Raw genomic sequence first — 17,089 nt, 5'->3', positions numbered from 1 at the left:
GTTGCTGGCAGGAGCAGAATGGCTCTACAATAGAAGGTAGGTAGGTAATAATAATTTCCCAAAAGTGAATATGTATAAACGTACAACCTGTTTTAGTCTTTAATGCCCCTTGTCTAGGTGTTTGTGAAATCAGTAATACGCACGATGATTGGCCGAATGGTTCACACACTTAACGAACGTCATGTCGATGTGGCATCGCCGCCCCAGTCACCCTACTATCACAAATGCGTCAATTACATTGAGCTACTTTACGAGCTGTTTGTTGGCGAATTTAAAAGAGGGCGATTCAGCTTAATGCGTCAATTACATTGAGCTACTTTAGGAGCTGCTTGTTGGTGAATTTACAATCTGCCTGTAAAGTCTCCCAGTGTAATCATTGAACAAGCTAACAAGCAGATTGTAAACAATCTACAGAGAAAAGTTGAAAGCCGGTCAACTTTACACGCTACACGCCGGCGTGTGGGCCTACTGCGTCTGCGCAGTAGAGCGTAGTAGCAACCTCCCGGTAAAAAAACGAACTACGTTCTGTCAAAATAGTCGCTGGCTTGTGGCTTCTCAGCGAATGGAAAGTTTTGTGTGTCATCATCACAATCGCAGTAGCTGAATCGCCCGCTTTTAAATTCGCCAACAAACAGCTCGTAAAGTAGCTCAATGTAATTGGCGCTTTATGCGACCGGCTTTCAACTTTTCTCGGTAGATTGTTTACAATCTGCTTGTTAGCTTGTTCAATGATTACACTGGGCGACTTTACAGGCAGATTGTAAATTCGCCAACAAAGAACTCGTAAAGTAGCTCAATGTAATTGACGCATTACACTATAGTCCTACTCACAGTCACTAATTCACAAACAAAGGTAATCAAAGGCTGGAACGCATGGAACAGAGAGTACATGTTTTTAAATAATTATTTTGGTATCTGGATAGTTGAGGTTTTTAATAAAATTATTACCCACTCTGATGATATTATAGACTAGGCAGGTATTTGAAGAAAAAATAGTAAAAATAAATTGGTTTATTTTTTGGAAAAATATTTTTGGTGGAAAACCGTCGTATTTTGTCGAATAATAAATTGATATTGGTCGAAACCATTATGTAGGGAAACATATTTTTCAAATATAGAAACCCTAAAACCACAGAGAAAGTATCATTGTTTATGGTTTGTATCTGTCATTTCGTTTGACATTTATCGCACATGCGGTTTTGATTGTACGAATTATTTGTAAAAAGTTTATTAAGTAATATTTGCTTTAATCTGTAGAAATAATATAACACAATGAGTTCTACCAAAGGCAATCTCACGCGGACAAGACCACAAAAACATCAGAACAGATCTGTATTCAAAAATGATCTTTACGACAAATCTGTCAAAACAAAGTTTATAAACTCCATCCAGCCTTCGGGAATTTGTTCCCGCTGTAAAGAAATAATTGAATGGAAGATAAAATACAAAAAGTATAAGCCTCTAACCGCTCCGAAGACCTGCGTTCGTTGTGATCAAAAGGCCGTGAAACACGCGTATCACGTAATGTGTATACCGTGCTCGAAGAATGAAAAGGTCTGCGCCAAATGTTGCAAAGGTGCAGAGGTAAGAGATGTTTCGCTTAATAATCTAGTTGGCCATTGGATTGCGTACTTAATTCTGGGTTACAGTAAGTTTTGGTTTGTTTTTAGGTCTCAGAATAGGACGGTAATGAGTAATGCATGCATCATTTGAGTGTAGATTAAGTAGCATGCAAGAGGTGTTGCAAATTGTGAAGAATATTGAGGGTTGAACGTTACACTGGAATGACATTGGTTATTCAGTGTTATTACAGTGGCAAACACATTTTGAAAATAGCTGATATACTGGATTATTTGTTAGGAATACCGGTACTTTTTTCTGGTGCTCCGCCATCTGAATCTGTCAGTCGCCATTTTGGAATTCAGCAATTTTTTTGTCATCAAATTATAGTACACGGTCCAAGACAATTATAGTATTTCGGCAAAAATTATAGGACGTGTTGAAAATGAAAGTTTTTTGTTTGTCACATAAACATAACGGAGAATTAGAGAAATTCCAATGCCCTGCTTTATTTAAACACCTCTTACGACCGAAAAATGCCGGCCGCCGTCGTTAACTGTCACATTACCTAGTTTTTTAGAGTATACAACCAATGACATATTAAATGGATGACTCACTTCATACCCGGCGCGCACGAGAAATTGTGCATGAAAGTCATTCACAGATGTATAGGTAGATGTCACGTGACCATTGATGTATCCGTTTCCATTATGCGATACAAGCTTCGAGAATTTATAGTAATATAACCTTTATTGTAATGGCGTATTAGTGTCATGACTCATTGCGTTAGAAACAGATTCTCGGTTACTTATGACTTCTCGGAGATTAGACGCAAGTGAGCTCAGCGAATCACAGGCGACTGACTGTCCAATGGTTCCTGTCATTCAATTGCATTGAATAAACATTCATCAATATCTTAAAATGTCATTTTATAAACAATAAATAATACTAACACATGCAAAGTGATATCCCATCTTTCTTGGAGTGTTTAGTAGATTTTTTTACAATTTTTAACTAGGCACATTGGCATTTTGTAACACAATAATAACGGTGGAGTCGAAACCTGACAGTCAGAAATTTTGTATGGGCAGACCCAGCGGTGTCGCCAGACCGCTTGCAAGCAGAATGTTCATTTGAGCGTAGGATACCGATATTAAAATATGAATTTCGCCATCCGGCAGACCCGACACAAAGTGAGTGTCATTTTATTTTCTAGATGCTTCGTCCATATTAATGTCATTGTATACAACGCAAGACTACGTCCATAAACTAATATCGCACACTGAGATCTTATATTTATATTATATAGATAATAATTACTACGTACCTCGCTTCACGTTATTACATTATGACCCCCTAACCAAACCGGCGAATTCAATTAATTCCATTTTTGACGTACTATATTTTTTTAATAGTATGCGGACCAAAATGTACTATAATTATAGTTCGGTTGGCAACACTGCGCTCACTGACAGATGGCAGCGAGCGGTGGCGGAGAACCAGTAAAAAGACCCGGATAACCTAACCTAACCTAAATTAACCAAACTGCACACAGACTAGGCAACGACAAAAACGCCTTTACATGACGTGACTCTTAGAAATGCTAATGGAATAAATCATGTAAAAGCAAAAAAGCAAAGTAATTTTTATTATTTCAATTTTCGTATGTTGGTTTACAAGAAGCCAGCAGTAAACAAATTTTGAAAATATCCGATATACTGGATTATTTGTTAAGTTAGGTTAGGTTTTCATTCTTTGATTCATGAATTGTGCCAAAATCGGCCATGAAAATTCCCGCCTGGCTTCCTGTAAACCCGACTTGTACCAAATTGTACCAAATCTTCAACACAATGTAATGAGATACTAGCATTATCCTCCATGACGGTGTTGGGCACTTGCTGTTATTTTTTGGTTTACGAGTGATGGCATATAGTCAAATCGGTCCATGTGGTGAGGACGTCTTGTAATTTCATTGCTCTTGGTGGTTGGGAGAACAGATCTATTCTACTGTATTTTCGACTACAGACCTCCGCTAAAAAAAATCACTCCAATAATGTATACATACAACTGATTTTTTCTATACTAATACAATGTTTTCTGCCAGGTTATTGAAGTAAAGTTGCTAACCACACCGGCCGAAGATGAAGAGATGAAACGTGTTATCAAAGCGCTACCAGAAAGAAAACGCAGAAGTCTTCTCAGGTAATTTTAACTTCATTAAGAGTCTGTGGGCAAGTTGTTAGCTGACCAGGATATAAATTAGTTCAATGCTAACATGTGGTCATCATTGGAAGTAGAGAATGGTTACTGTTTAGTTACAAAAAGAAATGCTATGGTCGAAAGAAATACTTGATGCATATCTACTGGTGTGACTAACCAAGTTAAAAAGGTTGTGTTTGTTAGCCGGCTCGCACATCTAAACTCGTCTCATCTGCAACGTGTCGAATACGTCGATGTGACGTCATCGTTATTCACAAAACACACGTTGCCAAATGGAGTTCTGCACGTTGGTGGAGTGTATCATTTTAGTTTGAAAAAACCAGCTGGAGCCACATGCAACTATTTTTACCTGACATGCAGCGCAGGTATAATTCTGAAATGTCGCACTTCGTCATTCATTTTGGCTTGCCATGTGATGTCACTGTCCTCGCACAGCCTTGCCTATACGCACATAAGAAAGTTGCATGTTGCGCTCAGTTTTGATTTATGACTATTATCCCAGTCGAGACGATATCCAATGTGCGACTGGGCTTATATTTGTCATATTTAATGTGTTCTTTCTTAAAAAGAAAGATATTACTGATTTTGCTCATAAGCAGAGTAATATGTGCGTGGCTTAAGCGTTGGCCTATTGCGTTGTTGGTCCCAGGTTCGAATCCTGGGTCTGACAAGTACACATATTGTTTTTCAATTTGTGTAGGAGTCAGAGTATGGACCTAATAGGTTGAGCAAGTGGCTGACATCCATTTCTCGTAAAAACAAAATCTGTCAATACAAACCTCCACTCTGTGGTGGCCCATATGATCCTATTAGGATCGGACATGGTCGAAAGAAGAGCATGTGATCGAGAAATCTGGTCTCGTGATTTTTTGATAAGGCCAATCTTTAGAAATTAAGAACTCTTATTTCTCAAGAGTACGTCACTAGACCAAGTTGCCGAAGAAAATTTAATATCCTCAGTTATATTGGCCGAAAGAGCTAAAAAAAATCTTGACATCCATTGTGAATGCTATTTGTCAAAAATTCAAAAGAATCAAAAAACCAAAACATGCATTCTCAAGATAATAAATATTCTTGATTTCGCGAATTCTCGAATCTCAAGAAAAGAAAAAAGTCGAGAAATCACAAGCTCTATATTATAATATGTTTCTACCAGTGGCGAAGGGTGGAGGTAGACTGTTAAGATTCGACATAAAATGCACACTAAGCTTTGTCAATCATACTTATTTGTTTTCATTGAACTATGACTATAAATTGCAGATAGAGTTGGTTGATTTTTAAAATTCTATTAAACCCTGCATAAACCAAGCCATAATGACTCGATGATATTGAGCTACTTTAAAAGCTACAAGCCAGCGAATTGACAATCTACTTGTAAACTCGCCCAGTGTCATCATCGAACTAGTTAACAACCAGATTGTAAACAATCTACCGAGAAAAGTTGAAAGCCGAGCTACTTTATACGCTACACACTGGCGTGTGGGGGCGATCTGCGTCTGCGCAGTAGAGCGATAGTGCCGACCTCCCGGTAAAAAAACGAACTATTCAATACGTCCTATCAAAATAGTACCAAAAAATGACGGTTTCAACTCGCTACCTGTTGGCTTCTGAGCGAGTGGAAAGTTTTGTGTGTCATCATTACAATCGCACTAGCTTACTCGCCCGCTTTTAAACTCGCTTACAAGCAGCTTGTAAAGTAGCTCAATATCATCCGACGCATAATAGATAATAGTCAATAAATAATATTTGTCTATCTATAAAATATCTATAATTATGCCATTAAATCATACATAATTTGAGATATTCTATAGATAGAAAAATATTTTTTTATCTGTATTTTTGGTTAGGCAGGTCTTAAAAAAACTATCCAACATCATCTGTTATATATCGTCTCTGTTCTGGCAGAACACACTAACTGGAGAATACTAGTTTTGAGTAATTTGACTTTGAAGTTGTTAGAATGTTTGAAATGGTCTATCATGTGAGTTTATTAAGTAATTGTAAAAAGGATGACTTTAAAATAAAGACTGTTTCTTTATTAAGAAGGTTTCCAAACGGTAAAGTTTGAAATAAGGAACATTTTGGTATAACTAACTCAATATGTAATTTTTTCGAATTAGTGTCTTCTGCCAGAACAGTGACGAATATTATTATATTCTTAATCTAATGAAACTATTTTTGTCAGATTGTAATATATAATACCTAAACTATTATGCTTTGGTAAGGTAGGGTTTAATGAATTTTAAAAACTAACCAATACCATCTACAATTTGCTTTCTTAGTTAAATGAAAACAAATAAGTATGACTGAAAAAATTTAGTGTGCACTATTTATGTTGGATCTTAACAGTCTATTTACACCCCTCGCTATTACCAGATAGTGAAAGTTAACCCAACAAACTTTTTTGCCTCTATCTTTTTTTTGACAGGTGGTCATAAGCCATTCGCCCTACTGACACCGCTCACTTATGGCTAAGGGTCGTTACCACCCTGAAATGCATCATTGTATTTATTATATCATTTGTATAATATATGTCAATAATTCTGGCATAAAAATGACTAGTTATACTATTTATTACTCAAAATGATTATAACTGCAATACAATTGTCTTGCATATCATAATATTATTATAATATGAATAATATTCATTTTTCACCATTATAATAGAGTTCCACCATGTTAATGCCAATTCTATTAATATTTCTTTAGTAAGGTGATTGCCGGTTGGTCTAGTTGTCTTAATGCATATGACCTAATTTGGGATTAATTATTCCAGATATCTGAAGAAACAAGAAGAAGGTCCGAAGAAGAATCGCAAGAGAGAAGAAGGAGTTTCCAAAGATGAAGATGAAGCAGATGCCGAAAAAAGAAAGTTGGATTTAACGGAGAAAATTAATAAATTGAAATTGGATGCCCAACAAGAAAACATAGAAGACTATGACAGTGACTTTAATAGCGATTGTGATGATTCAGAAAATGATATTAGTGACTCGGATATTTCTGATGAATAGAAATTGATATACTGTTTTAAAATTAATTGTTGAATTAATATATAATTTTTAATGAAATAAAATGGCATCCTCAAAATCGAGTACAAATCTTTCATTATTTACTCTTGCTCTGAGTGTTTTATTATTTATACATTATCAAGGTGATAAAGCAGTTAAAACAAATTGATAACCTTAATATAACGTCTTGTACGTTTTCCTGACTGTCTAGGCTGCTGAAAAACACTCCAAAGCCGAACATGAAAACATCTTTTGTTATTTATTATTAATTTTTTATACTTACATTATTTCAAGAATTATGTTATAATCAGAATCATGGCCCCCACATCCTGAAGCGGGCCCCAAGGCTAAGATCTTTGTTGGGCCCCCCTACCTATCGCAAAGGTTAAAGGCAGTGTGACACTCTACAGTAGCGTTTTTCAAATGGCGTTCACGGTAAAATTAAGGATATTTAGTGTATTTTTATTACTTACATCCACTTGAATTATGGAGTTATCAAGTAATGACACAATTAAAAATTACATCTCATAATCACATATTTAAAAATATAACCATTACTAAAAGAAAATAGCCCGCAGGTGACTTTTTTTACTATTAGAGCAAATTTGTGGATGTGTGTTTATCTCACTTATTTAGTCGACTCGCCATGCCGGGCCCCCCATGAACCCGTGCCCCCAGGCTAGAGCCCTGTCAGCTCCCCCCTTGTCGCCCACGGCGCCCTTAATGTCAAAATATTTTCTAATGGCTCCCCAAAAACAAAATATCAAATATGTATTGGGGTGGGTGAACCAGGTGCACTCCATGAAGTTTCTCAAATCTTCAAATCAAACTAGACAGCTACCCAGTGACATACATATACTCAAAATGCCGCACCATATTATTTTTAGTCTGATATACACATGCACAGATTGTTAGTGTACTCTTGATTGTATTATTTGCATTTCTTCCTTAAGTTGCTGACTCTAAGCAGCAAATGACCTACTAGCCACGTTGGATGTTACTGCAGCTACCCTAACCCACATTTTTCTCAGACTTTTCCATGCTATCTTCCTAAAAGTTGTTTTGAAATCAGTTGTTCAAAAACAATGTTACAATGTCACAGACTAGTCCATCAATAGGATCTATCATTGTGATAGTGCATCAGAGAATAAATAGTATTAAAACTGTCTGGAAATATATTTTTTGTCCAGTGCACAGTTTGAATATGACGTGGAAGGGGCATTTTTATTTCCATGGATGATTGTTATGATGTTACAGGTTTCATATTTTGGTCTGTCTATGCATGAAACTATTATAGTAGGCCCAGGAAGATACTTACTTAATGATTGACTTCAAAGTCTTGGCAGTCACAGTTCTTATGCTGAAAATTGAAAATGGGCTCTCCAGAAATTGAAATAATAAATCTGCTTTGTTTTTTTTGTTTATTTTTAATAGTGAAGTAAAAGAAACAGTTTTGAAGCTTCATAACATTTCTTTGTAACTTTATTCAATATAATATTGCAGCATTGAAAAAGCGTTAGTTTCCTTTGGGTGACTGTACACACAGCTCTTTAGTAACTTATTTGACTACAATTACTATTAAATTAAATTAGTTTTAATATTTCATTATCTTCTTACAAGTACTGAATCGAGTGCCAAAACGTACAAAAAAGAATAAAATTGTCAAAAACGCTTTTTATAATATAATAATAATTCTGTTTTTTTACATATCAATAGAACAATTCTGGAAATGCAATGTTTTTTAAACTAGTAATAATTTAAAATGTCGAATTTATATTCTACGTGTCTCTAAACTTTGAATACAGTACATACTTACTTCACAAAGACCTTTCGATAGACAAATCTTACTTGGTTTCGGCTATTTATATAAAAAAAAAACTATATGTTTCACACGAGTTATTTGGTTTTTATGTAGGTACCTAATTCAATACCATATAACAATTATTATCAAAAATTCTTGTGTTTACAGTTTTTTGGGTGTATTTCCTGCAATAAATATTCATTACATTACCAATTTCCTTCCACTTTGTAAATTATTTCTATCGATTCAATCCGGAAGTATAATATTAGGGCCGGAATTACACTTGAAGGTGCCCTGTGCTAATACTTAATGGAGGGGTCCAAAAAATCTACATTATTAAAACGTAATTAAAAAAGAATGTTATTTTTTTCTGAAAACTCTATATTATATCTGCGAAATCGTAATTTTTACTACACATACTCAAGTTGTAAAAAAAAAACTGAAATGCGACACCAGATTTCCTCAATATATTTGATTCGCTCAAAAATTTGAGTTTTTGTGCATTGTAAATATTTCTTTCGGTGCCGTATTCTTTGTTGCAATTTTCAATAATATTATATTTTTAATGAATGTACATTATGTCGAGTTTGTAGCGGAGGCCTCTATTTCCCATGCCTCTAGTTTTGGGGCCCTAATTAATTCGGGGGGCCCTTCATATGGTAAATCCGACCCTACATAATATGGTATTAAATACCGCGGCAACTTATTGAACAACTTGTTCTCGATACACCAAATATATAAGACAGTGTTTGTTTTATAATTTTATCTGTGAATCACCCATTAATAATCATGCAATACATCTATGTATATCTATCAACGTATTCAAGAAACACAGCAATCTAATATTATTATCAAACAGCATTGTGAGTACATGTCCACAGATGAAAACACACTTAGTTGCGACAAGACGAGATTCAATAAGTATCACAAATACACAAATCTATGGAATTAATGCAAACCGGAAGGACCACTCACTGACATTGAAAAAAATCCATATTATTTTGCAGTCATAACTTACATGAATTGTTTATATTACTTAAAAATAACTGCATCATTTCGATATCCATTCAAATTGTTTTGGTTTAATTTAATTATTTTTACAGTCACATACTTTCGCTCACAAAGATTACCTCAGATCTAATTAGGAATAAGTTGGAAGGAATGGCAGATGGACTGATTTAGTTTCTTCACTAAAATTACTCTTGTAAAAAATAATTTATATAAATGGTTATTCGATGAAAACCATTCTTATAAAACGCGCTTATCTGAAACGTGATATTACTATTGTCAGAAGAACCAAAAAATTATACAGAAGGTAAAAAAGTCACTTCAATTGATACTCTGAGACACCTGATATATTGGCTAACATGAAAAAGAAAACTATTGTGAGTAAATATTCTTACTGTTTTTATTATGGAACAATGACTCAGATATTTGAAATATTACGATTTTTCATATCTTTAGACTCAGATGTTTGCAGATTAACCTGTGTAAAATGAATCTCAATCTAAAATAATGTTAGATATTGTAATGTAGATGAGACTTAATCGACATTGAAAGTATTTCAAAATATGTGCTCCGAAAAGGAAATAAATACAGATTTTTTCGTTTAGACAAACCTTTATTAAATAGGTGGTAAATGAGCTGTGGTGTTTTTTTTTTAACAAAAATGCAACCATCTGAATCCTCCTAACTTTTGCATTTGACGAATCCGCCAATCGATTTGTTTATTCCTTTTTTGTACTTTTAATTGACCAAACTCTCGCTTCTAATTTGTTGTAACGTATTATCATAATGATTATGTTCACATAAAGAGGGCAAATAAATGTTCAATAATGTTTTGAATAATCTCTTCTGAACATAATTATCTTATCCAGTTTTGCTTTAAAACAATCCAATTCTTTCTCATTCATCACTCTCCGCATTCAACATCTTCGGCGTTGTTCATTGTCGGGGTGAATTTAAATAACTTTTTTCGAAATATAATCAATCACATTCAATATACGATTTACAAATGTGGATCACAGACAAATTGTTCTCGTTTGGTTTATATTATCTTTTAAATATTTATTTATTATATAATCTTTAGAAAAACAACCATAATTATTTATTTAATAATAATAATAATGTATGTAATATTTTGTATTATCATTTTAATATTGCAACACTTAATACAGATCTGTTTAACCTTTTTACTACCAACAATTTCTAATAAAAACAGTTTTTAATTTCATAGCATATTATATTATTCTACTGTTGTATGGTAATAATTATTAATATATTTTCTAATGGCTGTGATTTTCTTTTGTGTAATTTACTAATACGATTGAAACGATGCCGTCATGGTAGGAAAAAGGTTTTACATTATTGACAAGCGTGAAATAATTTCTGCGTATTATTGCAATACATTTATGTAATCATTGTTTCCACTCCTTAAGTCTCTTAATTTCTTCGTAACAAAAGCACATAAAATTTGATTCTTTTTATAAAATATCAGAAGATTATTATTCTATGTTTTAATTTTATAATACATAAAATGTAATATCATACCCACTTTGAGGAAAATGTACAGCTCCGATGATAAAATGAGTTGAAAATAGACAGCAAAAAATAGTGTTAGATGGATGTAATATTATTATACTTAAGAAACTGTCAAAGATGAGTTTTTATGGCAGGAAAATTTCAGGCTTATACAATGGCAGATTCTATCACATAAGCATTGTTTTCTTCACATTGATTATTGATTAAATTTTACGCATTAATTGCACAGCTCTATTTTTTAATTCGACAGAATAATATCAAACAATATTTGATATAATATTTCTCGCTTTATTTATAACCTGTTTTGGTTCTGAATGCCAAACATTTAATATTTGGAGCTAATATTTCTGTTTTTGGTTTGAATCACCGACCTTGATGAATAATACAAGCTTGTTTAAGATTATATTTATTGATTGTTCATCCATCATATTTTTTATTTCACGACGCTTTTATAAGTCACAGGCATGCCAATAAAATTAACGTAAATTATCATTTTCGTTTCTATTCCCAGCATAATATAGCCATGGGGATCTACAGAATAACAACATACCTACTTCTTTCAACGAGGAACGCTTCTTAGTGATTCACCTAAGCCTAACCCATAAGGTCTGAATCAAACATATGTACCTATACTGAAAAATACAGCAAGTTATATTGCCAGATGCAGGATTTGAGCTTACACTCATTCCATCAGAAACGTATAGTTACTAATGTGAGTAGGTAGGTATAATTGACTGACCACTTGGTAATCAATTTTCAAAATTGTAATTTATCAAAGTCGGCGATCTAAATATGTAGTTGACTCTATTATAAAGATATCTTACTTCTTATTTTACAACTATTCCATATTATCAATTATGTTTTAAGCTATCAGGCCAAAAAGCTTAATTAATTCTCCAACCAAAGCTCTAATGACGATTTTTTTAATAGTATATAAAACAACCTAAAGCTATATCGAAACTTTAAAACCCGTATTACCATATTCTGTTGCAGAGATGTTTAGGTAGTATTACCAAACAGAAGAATGATTGTGAACATCAAGAACTGCAATCAATATTATGATTTCTTCTTCAATGTTCAAAATGCTACTTCAGGGCTCTCAATTTCACCATCATTCTTTTGTTTAAGTCTACCAGGCGTTATGATATTTTCCAGTATGAGGGAAAGTTCAAAAGCATATGAAATTATCTGTTTCAAATGGTTAATACAATGGCATGACATTGATCATAAAAACTATATTCTCTTGGTATCACATGTTTTCCAATATAGGTTGTGCAAATTACCGGCATCATAAATTCAATAGTTCAAAATGCCATAAATAATGCCACATAATGACAGTCATATTTGCATTATTTTTGGAGTAGGTATGTGGTAAGCGTAAGGTCTCAGTGACTGCGTTTTGTGGGCGGTGCGTGCGGGGTGCATGTTAAGCAGTGCATACAATATGCACGGTGCACGCTGCACGCTCTGTCCTGCAAAACGCTGCCACTGAGGCCTTACGTTAAGAATAAATATGATACATAATTTCTGTATATTGAATTTGGGTAAATTAAATAAAAATCTTGTAGAAAGATATTTTGTATTCTTTTGACTTTCGCTCATACTCACAAGATATTTTAGATTATAAAAATAATAATCGGAACATATATATTTTTAGCATTATATATTCGTTTGTATTTCACCAATGATGTGCTGCAAACATTCAGTGCTAGTATTATACTTATATGTTTTTTTTTTAATATATCAATAGTAAAATTACTTGGTGAAAGTATTGAGCATGAAAGTGTTTCACACTGATTTTATGCATTCTCTCAGTTCCTTTATTCGCGAATGTTGATATTGTATAGGTATTATTGCTCTGGGTGATTGAATTCAATTGAATTTTCATTGATATTATTTCTTAATACATTTGTGTTGAGTATTCAAACATGTCTGAAATTATATTTATTACATCGAAATTATTATTAACACGAAACCAAATTAAATCAATTAAAGAAAAAATATTTAGTCTTAATTTTTTTCATATGACATACTTTTTATGCCTGTATATTTGAGCACACATTCCCCGATTATTTATAAATTAATATTACAGATGTGATTCGGAATGAAAAATTATTTTTTAAATTTTATTAGTCTAATTCACAAGATACTAAATATTACCATTAAATTATACATAACTACTACCATTTTTGTGATAGGTTATAACTCGAGGGACAAATATAATTTTATGGAATATTATATAATATATTTTATTAATATACTTTCAGAATAAAGGAAAATAAATATTTTATAAATGTTTATTTTTATTATTGTAAACTTTCACTATATGTACTGATGGTATTTGTAGGTATTAAGTTTCATCATTGTGTCAATCTCCTATATATTTGAATATATTATATTATACTGAGTTCATATTTTGTGAAATCTGTCAAACTGATTTCATAATATTATATGAATCGGTATATGGTTTTAGTATGAATTAGACAGCCGTGCTTCAGTGTTAAGATTTAATCAAACAACATTAAATGTTATTACTTTGTGGAGAATACATATCAAGAAAGAAATTATATTTAGTAGAATTATGGCAAAGTAATGAATCTTTACATCATAATTAAACAATGAAATGTTAGTAGTCTAACTTTCATTTTCAGGTAATCTGATTCTTCATCTTCAATCTAATTTATCATTTGCGGATGATGAGATACATAAATAATGTAAAGCGATCGAATCGGTAATACGATTCATCCATTTGACAGCTTTTAATTAGACGATTGAACAAAATACAGATTAATCTTTGCAAAAAATTGTTAAGGCAATATTTGTAGAGGGATCACTTACATTCAAGATATCCGGGCAAAACGCGTGGGCATTTTTTTGGCAAAAATGTCATTTTGTGCAATAATTTATTATTTCGTAAGCGACTCGCCGTTCCTCGAATGAGGGGAGTTAATTATAATCCGATTGTTTTCATTAAGCTATACTTAGTGATACCTCGTTGATGAGGGATCGATTCGCGGGAAGTTTCCGTTAAGACAAGGCGATTTAAAAATGAAAATAACACCAAAAAATAATTGCAGCTCGGAAGTGGCGTTACGTTTTTATACGCAGCCGAGCTTTACAATTAATTTATATTCCGCAACATTATTTAATGTATATTGAACTAATATAATATTTAGAAATCTCAAATCTGACAACGATTCACTACAAGTTTCGCGTGTAGCAAAATATAACAAATTATATTATTAAGTAACAAATAAGGCATAAGTTAACATAATGATATTTAAAAAATAATCGCCATGAATTACGAGTAGGTACTATGTTAGACATATTATCCCAATATATTATATTATGTATTGTAAGATTTAGTTAACAAATAACCAGATACACAGATGTTTTAAATTCGAAGCATGAAAAAACGATTCCGAACGCCTAAATGCCAAGCAGTACTGCTCGCGTATGATTATCATGTGGCAAAATTCCTATGGTGAATAAAGGCTGATCCTCGACCAGGTCCCAAATAGCTGCCATGGCTTCAGCATCAACGAGATTATACCCTATAGAAAAATGATGTGTTGTGGCGGTGATGAGGGGACTCTCAGCCGGCCAAACAGAAGTCGGCTGTCCTGTTACTTGGGCTTCCACGAAATGCTGTCCAGGCCGTGGAAGTGGCGTCTCAGACTGCTGCTATCGGCCCAGGGGGCGTTGAGATGCTCGTTGTCATCGTCTTGCTCAAGTTTCTGAAAGATGAAAAAAACGAGAATTAGAATTCGAAGATCAGATTATGTGGCACACATATTATATTATTAACAATTTATTGCTGGAGGACATTCCAAAGTTATTTTGTAGATATCATTAACATTTGCGAGTTACGGTTTATTGAAAAATGAACGCTGCAATTCATATATTATTTGTGGATGATCAAGTATAATAATATCTATTATGATACCTACATTGGTACGTACACTGGAATCATTCTACAGTGGTACTATGGCAATCGGCATGTGTATTGGTATTGCTTGCTACATATGCATAATATTTTAAAATGGTAACAAACAATACCACTGCAACTGCGAATAAGTTTTGCCGCACCCAAGGGTGCCACTGTAGAATGATTCCAGCCTACTATGAGAGTCAATAACAGCTACTTTTTGTGGGAGCAATATCAATTATGTGTAACTCGATAATGGCTAATTTAATACAATGACAATGGTGGAAAATAATGCTATTCACTTAAAATATATAACTTAAACGTATAATTCGTTCTGTATAAATTAAGGACATCAATAAACTGGAGACGGCCGAAATCTGATAATTAAATGTTTTCTATTACAATCAAGAGTTATTTTGTAATAAAATACAATACCCAAATTTATTCTCTTAATAGAACCCCTATATTCAATAAATGATCATATATATAATATGATAGATATATTTTAATAATCTACGTACTAATTAATTATTGTAAATCAACAAATCTGATGTAACAAAAAAAATACTTCTTTCTCTGGAAATTTATCTATTTCTTTGAATGTATTCATTCGGAAAATGAAAAAAAACATCATGTCAACATGTCCATAAATTCTTTTGTGGTATTTTCGCTCGCAGATCTTGCCACAGTGTTATTTTTCCATGGAAATAATTTCCTGATATTTTTCCCGCACATAAAAGATTTTTCTTTTGTGAAGGGAATAATAGTACTGCAGTTGCTTGCAGCGAGCGGCATGATACCACGCGGCACGCCTGACTGAATCTAGTTGCAAAATATTTTTTCACTCACCGGAGTCAAAGATTAATATTACAAAAAGCGTATTTATTAAAACAACCATATACAAAACTCTCATGCGCCCAGGTATCAACGTATGGAACAGAATGTTGGGCATTCAGCAAAGAGGATGAGATAAATATGGATATCTTTGAGAATTGATATGAGTATCTCTTGATATAGTATGAAAAGCTTTGAGAAGAATATTTGGGGCTGTTCAATAAAATGGCAATGGACATACTTTAGGGGACGAAAAGATCATGTGGCATATGAAAATTCAGAGACTGCGCTGGGTCAGCCACGTGCATAGAGCGGTGGAATTCGGAATGGATGAGAAGTCGGACTATGTACGCAACCCCAGATGGCAAGAGAAGACTCGGAAGGCTGAAACTGAGATGGCTTGACTGCGCTACCGGTGATTTAAGAATTCTCGGTCAAAGCAACCGGAGAATGTCGGCGCTGGATCGTCCAAGATGGAAAAAGTTTTTTAAGGAAGCAAAGACTCGGCAGGGGTTGTAGTGTCATAATGATGATGATGATTAATCAAAGTCAAACTATGATTATGAGAAATTTGACAACTTATTGAAGTCTTATTCGTGTTCTATCGAAACTTGGTGACCAAATTGAAGTACCTACCTCTCCCCATACCGGGCCAAAGAAATTGACTATTTAGGAGGTTACATAGTCACGAGAATCTTCTTCTACATACAATCATACTGTCCTCTACGTTCCCCTGCATTATAATCTAAAATAAATCATACTTGTCATTACGAAAAATATGACCGACGTATGCAGGTTATCTGCGACTGATAATAGCTATAGTTTATCTTTGATTATTGCCTTGTTTTAAAACCTCCTCATTGGTAATGTGACCAGTGTGAAATCATCATCGTACGACGATTGAACCAAATCTCCCAAGACACAGTCTTCTGATTTTCCGTTCCTTTAACGTTCAGGCTTCGATTCCGTAGACAAGTACGGGTATGCTGTAGCACCTGACCGCCTCGCATCGATTGCATTGAATACGAAGTAGGTTTTATACTACCTAGCCGTTATTGTTTATAGGGGTGAGTGGGTATAGTATATGTACATAATTATACCAACATCTTTGTTTCAAAACGATGTTTATGAATTTCTACTACATAAACGCCAGGTAAATTAATAAGCTATCTACAATATATAATAATTGTTGCATAA

The 17,089-nt window shown here is 33.6% G+C and overlaps 3 protein-coding genes across 4 annotated transcripts in view; 1 reads left to right on the top strand and 2 right to left on the bottom strand.

Annotated features, from left to right (window-relative positions):
- LOC147065468 (uncharacterized) overlaps positions 1-17,089 on the bottom strand; it is a 496,544-nt gene that overhangs the window by 306,563 nt on the left and 172,892 nt on the right. The window lies entirely within an intron of this gene.
- On the top strand, positions 1,167-6,873 carry LOC147065474 (uncharacterized). The gene is made up of 3 exons (XM_085956590.1): positions 1,167-1,584; positions 3,665-3,762; positions 6,557-6,873. Exons 1-3 carry the CDS (start codon positions 1,273-1,275, stop codon positions 6,789-6,791), a joined length of 645 nt encoding a protein of 214 aa, XP_085812716.1. The 5' UTR covers positions 1,167-1,272; the 3' UTR covers positions 6,792-6,873.
- tipE (temperature-induced paralytic E) overlaps positions 14,689-17,089 on the bottom strand; it is a 75,284-nt gene continuing 72,883 nt past the window's right edge. For both annotated transcript variants that reach the window (XM_085957251.1, XM_085957250.1), the window contains exon 3: positions 14,689-14,867. In XM_085957251.1, the coding sequence (XP_085813377.1) occupies positions 14,804-14,867 (64 nt within the window). In that variant the 3' untranslated portion in view covers positions 14,689-14,803. The remainder of the gene's footprint in view (positions 14,868-17,089) is intronic.

Source organism: Rhyacophila brunnea, unplaced genomic scaffold, assembly GCF_057557595.1.
Source record: "Rhyacophila brunnea isolate RB1 unplaced genomic scaffold, BYU_Rbru_1.0 scaffold_6, whole genome shotgun sequence".
Taxonomy (NCBI): Eukaryota; Metazoa; Arthropoda; class Insecta; order Trichoptera; family Rhyacophilidae; genus Rhyacophila; species Rhyacophila brunnea.
Note: the sequence above shows the minus strand (reverse complement) of the source record. Positions and strands in the feature narration are given on the sequence as shown.